Genomic DNA, 15,927 nt, shown 5'->3' with positions numbered 1-15,927 from the left:
CTCAGCGGAATGTCCAGTCAGATGATTACACTTGATCTTTGGTGTAATGGCCGTGTGAGCGATCTGGCCCACTAGAGGAGTCCATTCTTCACTATCTGAATGACAGCCTGTGTTACTGTGGCTATTAAGTGAATGAGCGGTGTCAAGCTTTAACTGGTATGTATATGCCAAGTTCAGGTCTTCCAACTGCTCTGTATAAGTCTGTATCCTCTTCTGTGTTACCAGTACAGGCCTTAATCTGTTAAACTCTAAAGACAGAATGTCGGGTGTAGGACATAGTGTCAGATGGTCTGGTAGATTGTGTCCCTTAGCTAGATTCTTATAATACAGATAGACAAATTCATCATAGAGGTCTTCGGTTTGTCTTTTAAGGTTTAAGAGTTGTTCTTGTAACAGGTATGTTCCATTAGCCTGTTCTACAGCTTCAGAATCTAGTGTAGCAGAAAATTCGGGTGTTGCAATAGGCAGACTGACCTTAGAGTTATCATGGTTAGTAGTTACTGGGGAAGCATTAAGACAACCGAGGGTCAGTATTGGTCCTTTGTACCCAGGACCAGCTGCTCGAACTTCAGGATACTGAATGTCTTGTCCTATTAAATGAGTGGTATCGGTAGTCTGGGGAGGTTGTGTAGCTTGCCAAGCTGATCTTGAGGATGTCACTTTGGCAATAATGTACTCTGGTTGAGAGTTTGCCACAATGAGTGCAACATCTTTGGTTGAAGCAGTGTCACAAGTAATGCCAGAAAGCGCATGAGTGTTATCCACTGGTTGGGCTAACAAAATCTGCAAGAATTCGTTATCTTGCTGTAGTTCTTCTACAGATAGAGATTGTGGATCATAGTTGCAAATGTCATAGTAGTTATACATAGAAGGGTCAGAGAGCCAGTGAGTGTAGTACTGTGCTTGTAAACTTTTGTTTACTAGGGCGAGTCTGTCCTTTAAACTAGGGTTTTTGTTTGCTGTCCTTGGGAAAACTTTAGATTTTTGTAGAGGTTTCTTGAACCGAAAAGATGGCATCTTTGGTCTGTGTGTGCCTTTCCTGCCTATGGAACAAGAATCTTTTTGGTCTTGCATTCTGTCAGGAATGGCACTCTGTCAAGAGTGGCACAGGGTACCCAGGTAGATTTTGGGTGGCTGTGCCGAAGTAAGGTAGCAGATAAGCACACACAGCAGGGAGTTAAACAAGAAAGAAGAGTAGGAAACTGTAGCTGTGAGCCAAAAGGGGCACAAGATAAAAAGGTACAAACCGGATTCCCTCTTGGGGTGTATGCTGAAATGAGAAAGAGTGTTCCACGAACCTTAGGAAACTCCAGCCTTCTGCACAGATTGCTATAACAGAGGCCCACGCTGTATGCTCATGGCTGGGAACAACAGCAGTGGGTGTCTGTAACACTGAAAACGCGACAAGGGAAGGGGCAGAGGTTGCCTGCCGGAAACCAACAGGCAAGCTCTGTACAAAGGGATTACATAAGACACATGAGAAGACAAGAACAGATATATCCAGCAAAAAAGGAAGTCAATGAGCAATTTAGCAGAAGGAAATGAAGGAAAGGCAGTTAGACTGAAGTAGATAACCTAAGGTGGATTACAGAGGACTCAAGGAAGAGAACAAGGGAGCAGAAGTCAGGAAAACAGAAGGGCTGCAAAATAGGAAGCAGGTCTGCAGTCAAGAGTGGCACTAGGTGCAGGCAAACTGTAGTGGACTGCGGAGGACTGTAGTAGGCTGCAAGGCAGGGAGTCCAGAAGAACAGGACAGAGAGAGATTAGTAGTAGGCGACAGACAGAGAGCCCAAAAGAATAGGGCCGTGAGGTAGGGAGCCCAGAGGAGCAGGGCCGTAGGTAGCTACGTGTAAAACAGGCTGTAAGGCAGAGGTGTGTAGCAAGCCGCAAGGCAGGGAGCCCAGAGGACAAGGGAAGTAGGCAGCCGGAGTGAGGCAGGCTGTAGGCAGGGAGCCCAGAGGACAAGGACTGTAGGCAGCCGGAGTGAGGCAGGCTGCAGGGCTGGGAGCCCAGAGGACAAGGACTGTAGGCAGCCGGAGTAAGGCAGGCTGCAGAGCTGGGAGCCTAGAAAGGGCACTGGATCAAAACAGGATAATGCAGCAACAGGAACAGCATACAATGTAGCAGGTCAAGGCAAACAGGAGCGGGGAGATCTCAAGATGCAAGACTATGTGCTCCTGCAGGCAGCTGCTTATATACAGCCCTGCCCTGTTCTGAGGCAGGCTAATTGACAGCACCTGGGGCAGCACACCTGATGACAATCTGCCTCCTCCCTCTCTGGTCCTGAGCAGGTGGAAGCAGCACTGGCCGCTAGGGCTTCTGGGGATTGTGGTCCCAATTACGATGAATGAGAATAGCCAGGAATTGAGGACTGCAGCCAGGTGCATTATGGTAAATGTAGTTAATTGAATAAAATAAGAAAGAACCAAAGTTGAGCAAATGGAAATAAAAGACCAAGGCGTGAAAAGGAGTTGTTCAAGGAGTATTAGGAGGATAAATGAGTACCAAGTAGTCCATGATGGTTGCCAATGCGTGTGCCAGCGGCGCGGGCATGACACTTCCTGTTGGTACTGGTGGCGAACAAATCCACTTGAGGGGTTCCCCAAAGGGCGAAGATCTCCTGAAGGATTTCCTCAGCTAGTTCCCACTCGTGGGAGACTGTGCCCTGCCTGCTAGAGGGTCCGCCGTCAAGTTCTTCTCTCCGGCTAGGTGAATTGCAGAGAGATTCCTTCTTGAATTGCCCAAAACCAGAGCTGCATTGCCTCTCTGCACAGTGGCAGTGATCCCACGCTTCCTCTTTTGTTGAGGTAGTGCATGGCCACTGTGTTGTCCGTCATTATCAGGACATGTTTTCCCTGTACTGCTGGTAGGAAAGCTTTCAGCGCTAGTCTGATCGCTCTCAGCGCCAATAGGTTGATGTGTAGTCTGGACTCCGATGGAGACCAACGACCGCTGATGGTCAAGTCGTTGGCATGGGATCCCCACCCCGTGAGTGAGGCGTCCGTGGCTACTGTTATCTCCGGCCATGGTTGCCAAAACAGTTCTCCTTTAAAAATGTTCTCTCGATATGCCCACCATTGAAGGTCTCGGGCTACCTTGTCCGGAATCCGGAGGAGATCTGTAATTTTTCCTGAGAACTGCGACCACTGGGTTCTTAGTGCCCACTGGAGCAATCTCATTCTCAGGTGAGCCTCTGGCACAAGGAAGATGCAGGATGCCATGAGGCCTAGCAACCCCAAAAAGTTGAAGGCTGGGAGATGTTGGGCATTTTGAAACTTGGTGACCATCTGCAGAATATCTTGAGCCCTCACCTCTGGTGGCGAGACTTTTCCCAGAGAAGTGTCCAGGACCGCTCCGATGAACTGGAGCCTCTGTGATGGTATCATCTGTGACTTCTTTAAATTGAGGGAGAAGCCCAGTTTGTGAAGGAAATGGCAGACATAATCTAGCTGGATCTGAGCTTGTTCCGAAGATACAGCCCTTATCAGTCAATCGTCCAGGTAGGGGTAGACGTGAATCCCTCCCTTCCTTAGACTTGCCGCCACTACCGACATTAACTTGGTGAAGACCCTCGGGGAGGAGGTCAGCCCAAATGGCAGAACTCAAAATTGATAATGAGAGCCGCCAATTGCAAACCTCAGGCATTTCCTGTGTTTGAGATGGATTGGCACATGGAAATAAGCATCCTGGAGGTCCAGAGATACCAGCCAGTCCTGGAGCTGGAGGGCCTAAAGGATCTGAGAGAGAGTTACCATCTTGAACATGTCCCTTCCTGAGGAACTTGTTCGATTCTCGTAAGTCCAAGATAGGTCTGAGTCCTCCGTCTTTCTTCGAGATGAGAAAGTAGGGGGAGTACCAGCCCTTGTTCCTCTCCGCTACAGGTACCGGTTCTATGGCACCTTTCTCTAGCAGGTCTACAATTTCCTGCAAGAGGAGCGGATCTGGAACTTTCAGAGATCTGTTCCCCGGTGGATGACTCTGAGGGATGCGTAGAAAAGGCAGGCATTAACCTTGGGCAACTGTCTCCAATGCCCAAGCATCTGACGTAATAGCCTGCCATTCCGTCAGATGTTGAGTTAACCTGCCCCCTACTGGTGTCTTGTGAGGAGAGTCCTCAGAGCGGTTTGGAGGCGGCTGATGCAGATGCCGAGGGTAAAGAGGCACCTGCTGCTGCTGCGGCTTTTGTATTTTTACCCCGTCCACCTCGGGTACATTGTTTCTGACCCCTTTGAACCGGCTGCCCTCTGCCTCTTCCGAATACGGAATAGAAGCGAAAGGACTTACCTCCCCAAGAGGTTCATAAGGGGCGATATGGTGTCTGACGGATTGCAGCTCCCAGGGATTTTGCAGCTGCCTTTTATGTTTGAAGCTTTTCTAAACTGTCATCCACCTTCTTACCAAACAAAGAAGAGCCGTCAAAGGGCATATTCAAGAGTCTGCTTTGCACATCTGGAGCAAAACCAGACTTTCGCAACCAAGCAAATCTCCTGGTTGTTGTACTTGCCGCCATGGCCCTGCTGATGCCGTCAGCAGAATCGATGCCAGTCTAAAGGGATTCGCACATTGCGTCCGTACCATCCTTAATGATGTTGAGAAACACTTCCCTTTCTTCTCCCTCTGGGAGGCAGTCAGCCGCTGATGAAGCACACTCCCAAAGTGCGTGGCTGAACCTTGCGAGCGTACAAGTAGCATTGATGGATTTTAACGCCATGCTATATGCAGAAAATACTTTTTTGGCCATAGAATCATATCTCTTGTCATCTCTGTCCTGTGGAACAGTAGGGTAAGCCGATTTACTACCTGATGAAGTTGCTGCCTGAACAACCAGACTCTCCAGTGTTGGGTGTTTGGATAAATATTCAGGGTCAGCAGTATACACTCTATACTTGGCTGATCATTTTTTGTTAACCGCCGGTATAACCTCAGGGGTTTCCCAGTTTGCCAATATTTTCCTTTGTAGTGCCGCATGAAATGGCACCACAGGATCCTCCTGTGGACCTTTAACCAAAATATCTGTGAGGTCGTCTTTCTGAAAAGCAGGTGAAGGTGTAGACCACCCCGCAAACTCTATTATCCTTGCCATCAAGGTTCTATAAGGGGTTTCAGCATGTTCCCCTGGGTCTGGTTTGGCAAATTCCACTTCTGGGGAAGTGTCCAACCCACTTGCTTCATGTAAGGATTCTTGGAGGTCCTTAAACCTACCTTCCTCAGAGATAAATTCCTCTCGTACAGGAGTTGCAGATCCCTGCAACTCAAAAGGTCTCTCCTGATCCGAAATCTCTCCTTCCTCATACATAGATGCTAAGGCTCTGGAATGATCAGATCTTGGAAATGGTATAAATCCCATTTCTAGAGCAGAAGGGGACAAATTTGTCATAATTGGCTGAGAAAACGTTGACATCGTCGACGTGGATGTTAAAGGCTTCGAAGCCATAGAAAAAGGCGTTGAGAAAGTTGGTGGAGGCCTCGAGGAACTCGAGAGTATCGGAATTCTACTTGAGGTTGTCGACGACATTCGCGTGATCGAGGCTCTGGGTATGGCCACTGGCTGTGAAGTGGCCGTGGGTTTGTCCTTTCTCAGCGTCGATGTCGAAGACGGCGTCGAATTGACTGACCTGTGCGTCGAAGAACCCTTCGATAATGGCGTTGAATACGCAGATCTATGCGTCAAAGGGATCTTCGACTACGGCGTCGAAGACGTGACCTTGCCTTTACTCGAGGGTTTGTGACGCTCTCGAGTAGCTTCTTTCGCCGGGTGCTGCCACTCGTGGCATTTTGATTTTTCGCGTCTTTCACCCAGGGTATCACCCTCAGCAGTCTTCGAGGGGGTCGAGGCCGCTTTCTCGAAGACGCTAAGCATCTTTTTCCTGAATTCCTCCCACTAAGCCTGATAGCTATGTTTTGTGGGGCAGGAGACCCTTTTTGGGGAAACGGAAGAAGACGACGACGAGGAAGGGGATCTTCGACGTCTCTTTTTTGAATGCTTAGATCTCGAAGAGTGATGGGAACTGCTTCGAGACCTAGAACGAGAATGTCTTTTGTGATGGCGAGGAGATGAATGTCTCGACTCCGCCGAGGAAACTTTTGAAGAAGTTTTAACTGCCTTACCTCTCTCGAGCTTCCCCTTACGCTCCTTCAAGGCTTTCGCCGTCATGGACATGCAGTCCTCGGACTCCGAACAATGGTGCTCGACTCCCAGGCACCACAATCAGATCCTGTGAGGATCCGTCAACGACATTTTCTTTCCACAGTCTCGAAATTTTTTGAAGCCGGACCATGGTGTCGTCGGTTCGGATGAAGAAGCCATCGAGTACAAGTCGGTATTCATAAGGAATAATGAAGTATATTTGACTGAAGAACTGAGCAACGATATTCCGAGGCCCCATGAAGCGTGGAAAAATGTAACTGAGCAACGGACGCTGCGCGTGGCTATTTATGGGCATGGTGACGTCAGCACCGATATGGTGGCTGTCGAGGGACATCAACTCGACGGACGTCGATGCGCAGCGCCCTCTGCTGAAAAGTTTTTCCAAGGCCAGCAAGCTGGAGACCAATTATCAAAGATAAGGAATACATCGGAGGACACAATCCCTTTGAAATTAGCGTTGGCTGGGGCTGCTGTGCCAGAATTTATCAGGATTAAGCAAAAAGGCAGAGATCACAATTTCAGTCTAAACTCGCAATCCACAGAATGATCAGGAGGTCATTTAGAGGGCTGTAGGGCCGGGGGCCCTGAAATGGTCACATTACCACAGCTTGTACTCATCCTATAAACTGGGTACGAGATGGCCAAACTGCTGGCCTTCCCAGGCTAGGGCAGGTGCATCTTCGAGTCTGATACGCTGGGGGCAGAGGGATTTGCTTCAGCAATGAGCATCATGTATGCGGGCCAGAAGCAAGATGGGCCGCTGTTGGGGACTCCATCTAGAAGCCGCCCGAGTGATCAGACCTGCATTCTTCGCCCAAGGAAAGCTCCATGGGACAATGCACAGAACGAAAACCTTCTCTCTCAGAGCCACTACGTGAACAATTCAGTTCCACTGCACACACCCGCTGCAGAGCTTCACGTGGAACCAGAGGACTCAGAGGTTCACCCTCTCCACAAAGAATTTCTGCGATGCCAGAGCTGCACATCATGGCACTAGAACAAAGGAGCTCCAGTCTCACAATATTAGGTGCATGCTACAAACAGGTTAACATGTCGCTGCAGAGTTCATGAGGGGCCCTTTTCAGTATTGCAGTAATGATGTGTGGTTCACGTGTATCAGCCCTGAAGCGACGGTCACCTTTCAGTTTTGAAGTGGTAGTGTCCTACATGAAGCACACTTCCTTCTGTCCCACAGTAAAGGTCACATGTTGGTCGACAGGTTCTGTCCTTTGTGACATGCATGTGTTTCAGGCTTGGGCTGTGGGTCACCTTTCAGTTTGGCAGTGATGGTGGTTGCCAGCCCTATGTCAGAAGCACCTTTAGTCCCGCATTAAGGGGTCTTATTCCAGTATTGGTGCATTGGTGGTTGTCTGGCCTCTGCAGCATGAAGCAGTAACATTTCTGCCTGGGTGTCACATTTCAGGTTTGCTATACTGGTATTATGCCATGTGTGATGGGCACTTGTATCAGCCATGTGGTGGTTACTTTTATATGTTGTGGTGATGGTGATCTGGGTTAGGTTAACTGGTTTGTATCCATGCCATGTGGGCCAGCATTCTCTATTGCAGTGATGGCATCCTTTCCTATGTGTGCTCTGCAGAAAAGTGCCCCCATTCATCACTGAAGTGTTGGCGACCTGTGTGAGATCAAACAGTTGCAGTCCTGCAGTGAGCGTCAGATTGTATAATGAACATTACATGCATCTGAGATCGAAATTGCATTTCCCATGTGTTCAACCGTCAATACAACCACACCGTTTTCGGAGTACTGTCCAACGCACACTTGTACACACTCTGCAATATGAATACTGTGCACTTGGCCTTCATAACAAAAACACAGACGTGTTTTTGAAGAATCACTGCTTCAATAGTAAACATCTAAATGGAAGAATAAACTGTAAACATGAAGAACTGTAGATGCAATTTCCTGTTGCATAAAAATCTAGTTGATACAAACATACTACAAAATGCACACCTTAAACAAACCTTTTCAATTACTTTTTTAGTTTAAAAGATACAAAGAAGTGTATAATTCACCATTATTTGCTGAAATGTACAACAATGAAATTCACCTTCACTGAAAAATATCCACTTAACATGGGAGGTGCCAAATATCAATGTTTATAACATTCTAATTGTTGTAATGTTTATGGTAAATCTAGATTTTCTTAAGAGCAGTATGCTTAGGCTGCCCACCATTTAGACACCTAGGGAAACAACACTATATTTTTAGTTTATTTAATTGGCACTTGTAAAGCGCGCCTAACCCGTAGGTATCTGGGCGCTGGACAGATATTTACAGACATGATCAACAGATGCATAGAATTGTACAAACATATCATAATAGAATGTAATATTTACAATGTACAGTATTTACAGTTTTAACAGATATTTACAGGAAGCAAAAGGAGCTTTCTGCGGTAAAGATGTACTAGCGTTTGAACGTGAAAAGCCAGCTTTTAAGTTTTCTTCTAAAGGATGCGTGTGATGGATCAATTCTCATGGCAAGGGGAGGATGTCGCATTCTTTGGCAGCTGTTACTGGGAAGCTACATCCGCCAGCCTTAGATTTTTTTACATTTGGGAACTGTAAGAAGAGAGGCTGTGGACGCACATGTGTTGTTCATGGTTTGTATAAGGGTTAGGAGGTTGGCCAGATATCTAGGTGCAGTATTAATAAGGGTTCCTAGTGATTGTTTCGAATGCCAAAGTTTCGAAAAAAAATGCATCGAAAAAATTATTTTATTTTTTTAAATGGGGAGCCCCCCGACCCCTGTTTTTTTAACCCTAACACCCATTTTAGCAAAAAAAAAAAAAAAAAAATTACCCTACAAAAAAATGCATTTTTTCGATGCATCTATTTTCAAAACTTTGGCATTCGAAAGTATGTTTTCGAAACAAAGCCTGGATACCTTAATAAGGTATTTGTGTGTGGTTGCCAGGATTTTTTCATCTAATTCTGTCTTGAATAGGTAGCCAGTGCACTTTGCGTCTTGTTTCTGAGATATGTTCTCTCCTAGGTATGTTAAGTGCGGCCCGAAGGGCGTTATTTTGAGTAACTTGGAGTTTTATTATGCTGCTGTTAGAGGCACCATCCAGTAGGATGTTACAGTAATCCAATTTGGACAAAATGAGGGCTCTTGCTAAGGTTAGACAACTGTCCGGTGTGAGATAGGGTCTACAGGCATTTATGAGCTTGGCTGTATAGGAAGCTGATGAGATAGTAGCGTTAACTTGTTTAACTAAGGTTAATGAGGAGTCAAGGTATACCCTAAGGTTGTGTCCTCTTGCGACAGTGTTGGTATTCCCGTCTATTGTAAAAACATTGTATTTAAGGACTAGTTTTTTTTAGGCAGGATTGAGTACCGACTATCAGGAGCTCGGTTTTGTCATCATTTAGACAAAGTTCATTGTGGGCCATCCACGTTTGGATGATCAAATAGATATTGTTGTGAGTGGCAGCATCTTGGGCATAGTTTCCAGAAAGGTGCAATAGGATCTGCGTGTCATCCGCGTAGTTGGTGTACCGCACTCCAAGTTCGACTAATTGATCAAACAGAAGCTTGGTGAAGATATTATATAGCGTGGGTGACACACAGGATAGTTGGGGCACTCTACAGAGGACAGCAGCTAAAGCAGCACTTGCTAGGTTAGAGAAGACTTATGGTGCGTTCTGAGAGGAAGGATTCAATCCAAGCAATGGCTTTGGAGGAGAAGTTGGCGGCGCAGGCTAGGTGATGGCACAGAATGTTATGGTTCACTAAAAGAAAGGGCGCCGAGAGGTCTAGAAGTAGTAGTAGTGCTAAATTGCATTGTCAATGATGGAGTCCATCTGGTTTTTCAAGTGTAAGAGCGCAGTTTCAGTACCATGTCTAGGTCTAAAACTAGATTGACACAAGCCCAGTAAATTGTTTGGTTCCTGGTGCTCTTAGATCTGTAAATATGCTGCACGGTCTAGCATTTTCAAGAGGAATGGGACCGTGGTAATGGGATATTAGTTTGTAGGGATATTAGGGTCTAGTGTGGGATTTTTGTAAGAGAGGGAGGACCCAGGCGTCTTGTAGGTTCTTGGGGACCGTGCTTTCGGCGAAAGACTTGCTAATGAGGGAGGTGATGAACGGGGCTAGTTCAGTAACACATTTTTTTAATGAGGCGCACCAAGCAGATGTCACCCTGACATCTAGATGGTTTCAGGCTGGATACAATTTTAATGACTTCAGTGATGGAGACAGGTCTGAATTCGAAAGGGAGGCAAGGTTGAGTAACGGTGCGAGGGTTATCAGGAGAGACAGGGCAGGCTAGCTTGCCTTTTGTCTTGGCTATTTTGGATTGTAACATACAGACTTTGTCCAGTAGGGAATTCTGAATGTTTGTGCACCAGGTTTCGTCTTTGTGACATAGTTCGGGTGGGCTTGTGGGAGTCTCCAATTCTCTTAGGATTGTGAAGAGTTCTTTTGGGCCAGAGTTGGCATTGGCAATTCTCTCGTTGTAAGTGAGGCTCTTTGCTTGGAGAATGGCCTGTTTGTATTATTTAGCTGAAGTAAGGAAGAGTTCTCTGTTGCTACTGGTGGGTGAGTATTTCCAGTGGGATTCAGCAGTACGTTTGTTAGTTCCTAGGTCTTTGAGGTTAGGAGTAAACCACAAGTTAAGGTGAGCTTTAGGTTTAGGTTTGCGGAGGTTGAGTGGTGCAATTTTGTCCAGGGCTTGAAGGATAGTGGTGTTATACAAGTTTACTAGGGAGGCTGGGTTGCCAGGCCAGTGGTTGTATCCAATAATAGGTCCAAGTAGAGGGAGCATGTTGGCGCTGTTGATGTTGCGGTGCCATGTGTGTAGCAGCTTTAGGGAGCGGTTGGCTGGGTAAGGTAAATATAATGGCATTATGGTCTGACCATGGACAGGGGGAGATAGATGTTATATTAGTCAGCCCATTCAGGTCGGCCAGCCAATCCAATATTCGGTCCTTATCATGCGTGTCCCGGTCTATGCGCTGGGTGAAGTCTTGAGCAGCAATAGTGTTTTGTATAATCATGGCATTTGGGTCAGGTTTGTCATGGAGGCCTAGATTAAAATCCCCTAGAAATATGATTCTAGATGATGGCTTGGTGTCACTTGATAGGGGGAGTGCTATATCCTCTTCAAAGGAGAGAAGGAAGTCTGGGCGTCTATAGGGTATATGGAAGGTGATGAAGTTGGTGTTGGGAAGGGAGAGTTTGAGAGTAAGTAATTCCCGTGAAGGAAAATGGTGTTGGGTAGGTTCTCTGAAAGACCGGGATGATTTAGCAATCAAGGCGACTCTGCCTTCTTTGGCAGACGTTCTGTCTTTCCTATAGATTGTAAAGCCCTCTGGGATGGCTAGCAAGAGTGCAGGGATGGCAGCTGGGCGACGCCAAGTTTCTGTCACCACTAGTAGGTCGATTTGGTTAGTGATGATTAGGTTAGAGATGTCGAGGGCGTGAGCAAGTAAAGATCTGGTGTTCATGAGTCCGCCCTTGATGTTGCTGACTTAGGTGGGAGAGAAGTTGTGGGCAGCGGCTGGATTAGGTTAGTTGTAGCAGATCTTTGTATTTTGTCTTTTGGGATTACTCAATGTCGACAGAGTAGCATTTAGGAGGTTTACAGCCTATATTGGAGTTCAGTCTATTGAGGTCTAGAGAGGTGGGAGTCTCTCCAGAGGAGGCAATGGGAGCATGTGGCATAATAGGCACAGGCATGGCATGTGGCCTACTTTGGGCAATGCAATCAGCAATGGTAGCATGTGGCATAACAGGCACAGGCATGGCATGTGGCATACTTAGGGCAATGCATTCAACAATGGGAGCATTTATGAAAACCTTGCTTAAATATGAAGATTACAATAACATGCTTTTCATATTTAGCACTTTCACCTTTAGTTGAAGTGGGAGTTCCTCTGGAGTTTTCCCAGCCAAGTCATCATCATCATCTTCACTCAAAAACAAGTTGCTTGGAACAATTCCTTTGGCATATTTCTTGGTTATTTCAACAAAGTCATCCAAAGCGATAAAGCTTTTTGCTGAAAATCATAAATATTTAGTTAGTGACACAGAATGGCATCTGTGAGGGTGTGCAATTCAGAGCTTTTTGTATTTCTACTGTGCAAAATGATGGTGGTTTTCTCTCTCAGAATTTGTCTCTACTAAACAGGCCTCACTTTCAAAATGCTTCATGCAAAAAAGTATAGCTCACACGTGTACTTTGATGGGCCCCCGTCTACTGACACACCAGCAGCTGCAGTGTAATGCAATGTGATTTGCCAAAATGGCAGCTACGTAGTAACTTAACATATGCCTTCCCAAAACAGCCTGCTGAAAACAAATTCAAACAGCCATGGGCTGCCTTTCAAAGAATGGCGCCCAGCTTCAAAATATCTAAGTGCATAACCTCATTTGTCTAAATATAAATATAAAGCTATGTCTGGTTTGATGTAGTGGTAGATGGGGAAATACAGTTACAATTGCCAAAACCCAGTCGGCTTTCCTATATTATTTACACTTCGTTAATACTGGATCTGATGGGGAGGGCCATTTGTGTATTGCATCTCGCTTGGACGTTTCACCCAAAACATATGGCAGGCTATGCCCAAGATGCTCTTTGTTCTCTGCTAGGAGGCAGAGACCCCCCTCTCAGCAGAATGGGATATACCACCTCTAGGGATGGCGTGAGAGCTGAGAGTTTTAAAGAAGCCTCTGCAACAAAAGAACAAGTTACTTCTTACCTGGTAACGTTCTTTCGATGCGATGTTCCTCCGACGTATTCCTTATTTAGATAATTCATCTCCAGCTTGCTGGCCTCGGAAATGTTTTCTCTGTAGAGGGCGCTGCGCGTCGACGTCCGCCGAGTTGGTGTCCCTCGACAGCCACCGTATCGGCGCCGACGTCACCATAAAAAGCCACGCGCGGCGTCCGTTGCTCAGTTCCGTTTTGTAGCATAAGATAAGTCTTGCATAAATTGGCTATTGACCTTGAAGGAGCGTGAGCTGCAACCACAAGGGAAGTATTACTGCGGGGATGGATGGGAGGGGCGATATGGAATACGTCGGAGGAACATCCCATCGAAAGAACGTTACCAGGTAAGAAGTAACTTGTTCTTCGAAGGGATTGTGTCCTCCGATGTATTCCTTATCTTAGATAGACTCCCATAGCAGTGGCATGTAATTGGAGGTGGGAGTAAGAATGTCATGTATCCCTTTTAAGAATGAACCGAATGTAATACTGCTTTGCCAAATCTGGTCTCTTGACTAGCGGAGGAATCCAGGTTGTAAAATCTTGTAAATGTATGTGCGGACGACCATGTGGCAGCCGCTCATATGTCTCGGACCGGTACCCCTCTTTGGAGGGCCGAAGAGGCTGCGATACCCCTGGTTGAATGAGCCCTAAGATTCTGAGGGGGATCTTTCCCTGCCAGTTTGTAACATCCCAGAATGGCCAAAATAATCCACCTGGAAATGGTCTGTTTTGTTATGGGTAGTCCCAACTTGTGACCTGAGTAGCCTACAAACAGTTGGTCTGCTTGCCCAATCCTAGCCAGTCTGCTAATGTAAAAGCTTAGAGCTCGCCTTGGGTCCAGCCGATGTAGCCTTTCTTCCTCTTTCCCCAGATGGGGAAGAGGGTAGAACGAAGGTAAGGTAATTTTCTGAGTGATGTGAAATTCAGAAGCCACCTTTGGGAGGAAATTAGGCTTCACCTGTAGGACAACTTTGTCCTTATGGAAAATAGTATGGGGGGGTTTACAAGATAGAGCTTGTAATTCGCTCACCATCCTAGCAGATGTTAGTGCTACTAATAGGACAGTTTTAAGAGTGAGAAATCTCAGCAAACAAGAGTGGAGTCGAGTGGTTCGAAGGGAGTGCCCATTAGGAAATTTAAGACTAAATTTAAAGTCCCATAAGGGAACTTGGAATGGTCTTGGAGGATAGACATTAGTTAATCCCTTGAGAAATTGTATTACTAAGGGTAGTTTGAAATACGATGGTTCCTCCATAGTGCGCTTGAAGATTGATAGCACCGCGAGATAGCCTTTTACAGTGCTTGAATGCCTGAGTTCGCGAAGTAGAGTAGAAACGATAACACCGTTGGTGTACCGCATGAAAAAGGGTTGATATTGTTCTCTCTACACCAGCTGCAAAATGTGTTCCAACCGCAGCGGTATAAAGACTTTGTTGCTGGCCTTCTGGCCGAAAGCAACACCTCCATGATGTCATCAGGGAGGTCCCAATCCTTGTACCTCAACCTTTCAGAAGCCAAGCGTGAAGGTTGAGGGTTCTTATATCTGGATGGAGAACCTGACCTCCCTTCTGCGAGAGAAGATTCTCTTTGAGTGGAAGACAGATTGGAGGGCAGATGGACATATCCAGAAGGTCCGGGTACCAAGTTCTCCTGGCCCAGTCCGGGGCAATTAGGATCATGGTTTTCCAGAATCTTTTCAACCTCCTGATCATTCGAGGAATAACAGGGACTGGTGGAAACGCGTAAAGGAGTGGAAACTCCAAGTCCACTACGAACGCGTCCCCTAGAGCTCCTCTCGGGGGAAATTCCCTTGAACAGAACAGATCGCACTTCCTGTTGGTACTGGTGGCGAACAGATCCACCTGAGGGGTTCCCCAAAGGGCGAAGATCTCTTGAAGGACTTCCTGAGCTAGCTCTCACTCGTGGGACACTGTGCTCTGCCTGCTCAGTGCGTCCGCTGTCAAGTTCTTCTCTCCGGCTAGGTGAACTACCGATAGAGAGATTCCCTTCTGAATTTCCCAAAACCAGAGCTGCATTGCCTCTCTGCACACTGGCAGTGACCCTACGCCTCCTCTTTTGTTGAGGTAGTGCATGGCCACCGTGTTGTCCGTCATTATCAGGACATTTCTCCCCTGTACTGATGGCAGGAAAGCTTTCAGCGCTAGTCTGATCGCTCTCAGCTCTAATAGGTTGATGTGTAGTCTGGACTCCGATGGAGACCAACGACCGCTGATGGTCAAGTCGTTGGCATGGGCTCCCCACCCCGTGAGTGAGGCGTCTGTGACTACTGTTATCTCCAGCCATGGTTGCCAAAACAGTTCTCCTTTCAAGATGTTCTCTGGATAGGCCCACCATTGAAGGTTGTGGGCTACCTTGTCCGGAATCCGGAGGAGATCTGTCATTCTTCCTGAGTATTGTGACCACTGGGTTCTTAGTGCCCACTGGAGGGATCTCATTCTCAGGCGAGCCTCTGGCACAAGGAAGATGCAGGATGCCATGAGGCCTAGCAATCTCAAAAAGTCGAAGGCTGGTAGATGTTGGGCATTTTGAAACTTGTTGACCATCTGCATAATATCTTGAGCCCTCACCTCTGGTGGCAAGGCTTTTCCCAGGGAAGTGTCCAGGACCGCTCTGATGAACTGGAGTCTCTGTGATGGTATCATCTGTGACTTCTTTAAATTGAGGGAGAAGCCCAGTTTGTGTAGGAAGTGGCAGACATAATCTAGCTGGATCTGAGCTTGTTCCAAAGATACAGCTCTGATCAGTCAATCGTTCAGGTAGGGGTAGACGTGGATCCCTTCCCTCCTTAGACTTGCAGCCACTACCGACATTAGCTTGGTGAAGACCCTCGGGGCGGAGGCCAGCCCAAATGGCAGAACTCGAAATTGATAATGAGAGCCGCCAATTGCGAACCTCAGGTATTTCCTGTGTTTGAGATTGATTGGCACATGTAAATAAGCATCCTGGAGGTCCAGAGATACCAGCCAGTCCTGGATCTGGAGGGCCTGAAGGATCTGAGAGAGAGTTACCATCTTGAA

At 46.9% G+C, this 15,927-nt stretch overlaps 1 protein-coding gene across 5 annotated transcripts in view; it reads right to left on the bottom strand.

Annotated features, from left to right (window-relative positions):
* WFS1 (wolframin ER transmembrane glycoprotein) overlaps nucleotides 1–15,927 on the bottom strand; it is a 330,060-nt gene that overhangs the window by 17,418 nt on the left and 296,715 nt on the right. For all 5 annotated transcript variants that reach the window (XM_069631983.1, XM_069631985.1, XM_069631984.1 and 2 more), the window contains exon 7: nucleotides 12,032–12,177. In XM_069631983.1, coding sequence (XP_069488084.1) covers nucleotides 12,032–12,177 — 146 coding nt within the window. The remainder of the gene's footprint in view (nucleotides 1–12,031; nucleotides 12,178–15,927) is intronic.

This window comes from Ambystoma mexicanum, chromosome 6q, assembly GCF_040938575.1.
Source record: "Ambystoma mexicanum isolate Mex_15411 chromosome 6q, UKY_AmexF1_1, whole genome shotgun sequence".
Lineage (NCBI taxonomy): Eukaryota > Metazoa > Chordata > Amphibia > Caudata > Ambystomatidae > Ambystoma > Ambystoma mexicanum.
Note: the sequence above shows the minus strand (reverse complement) of the source record. Positions and strands in the feature narration are given on the sequence as shown.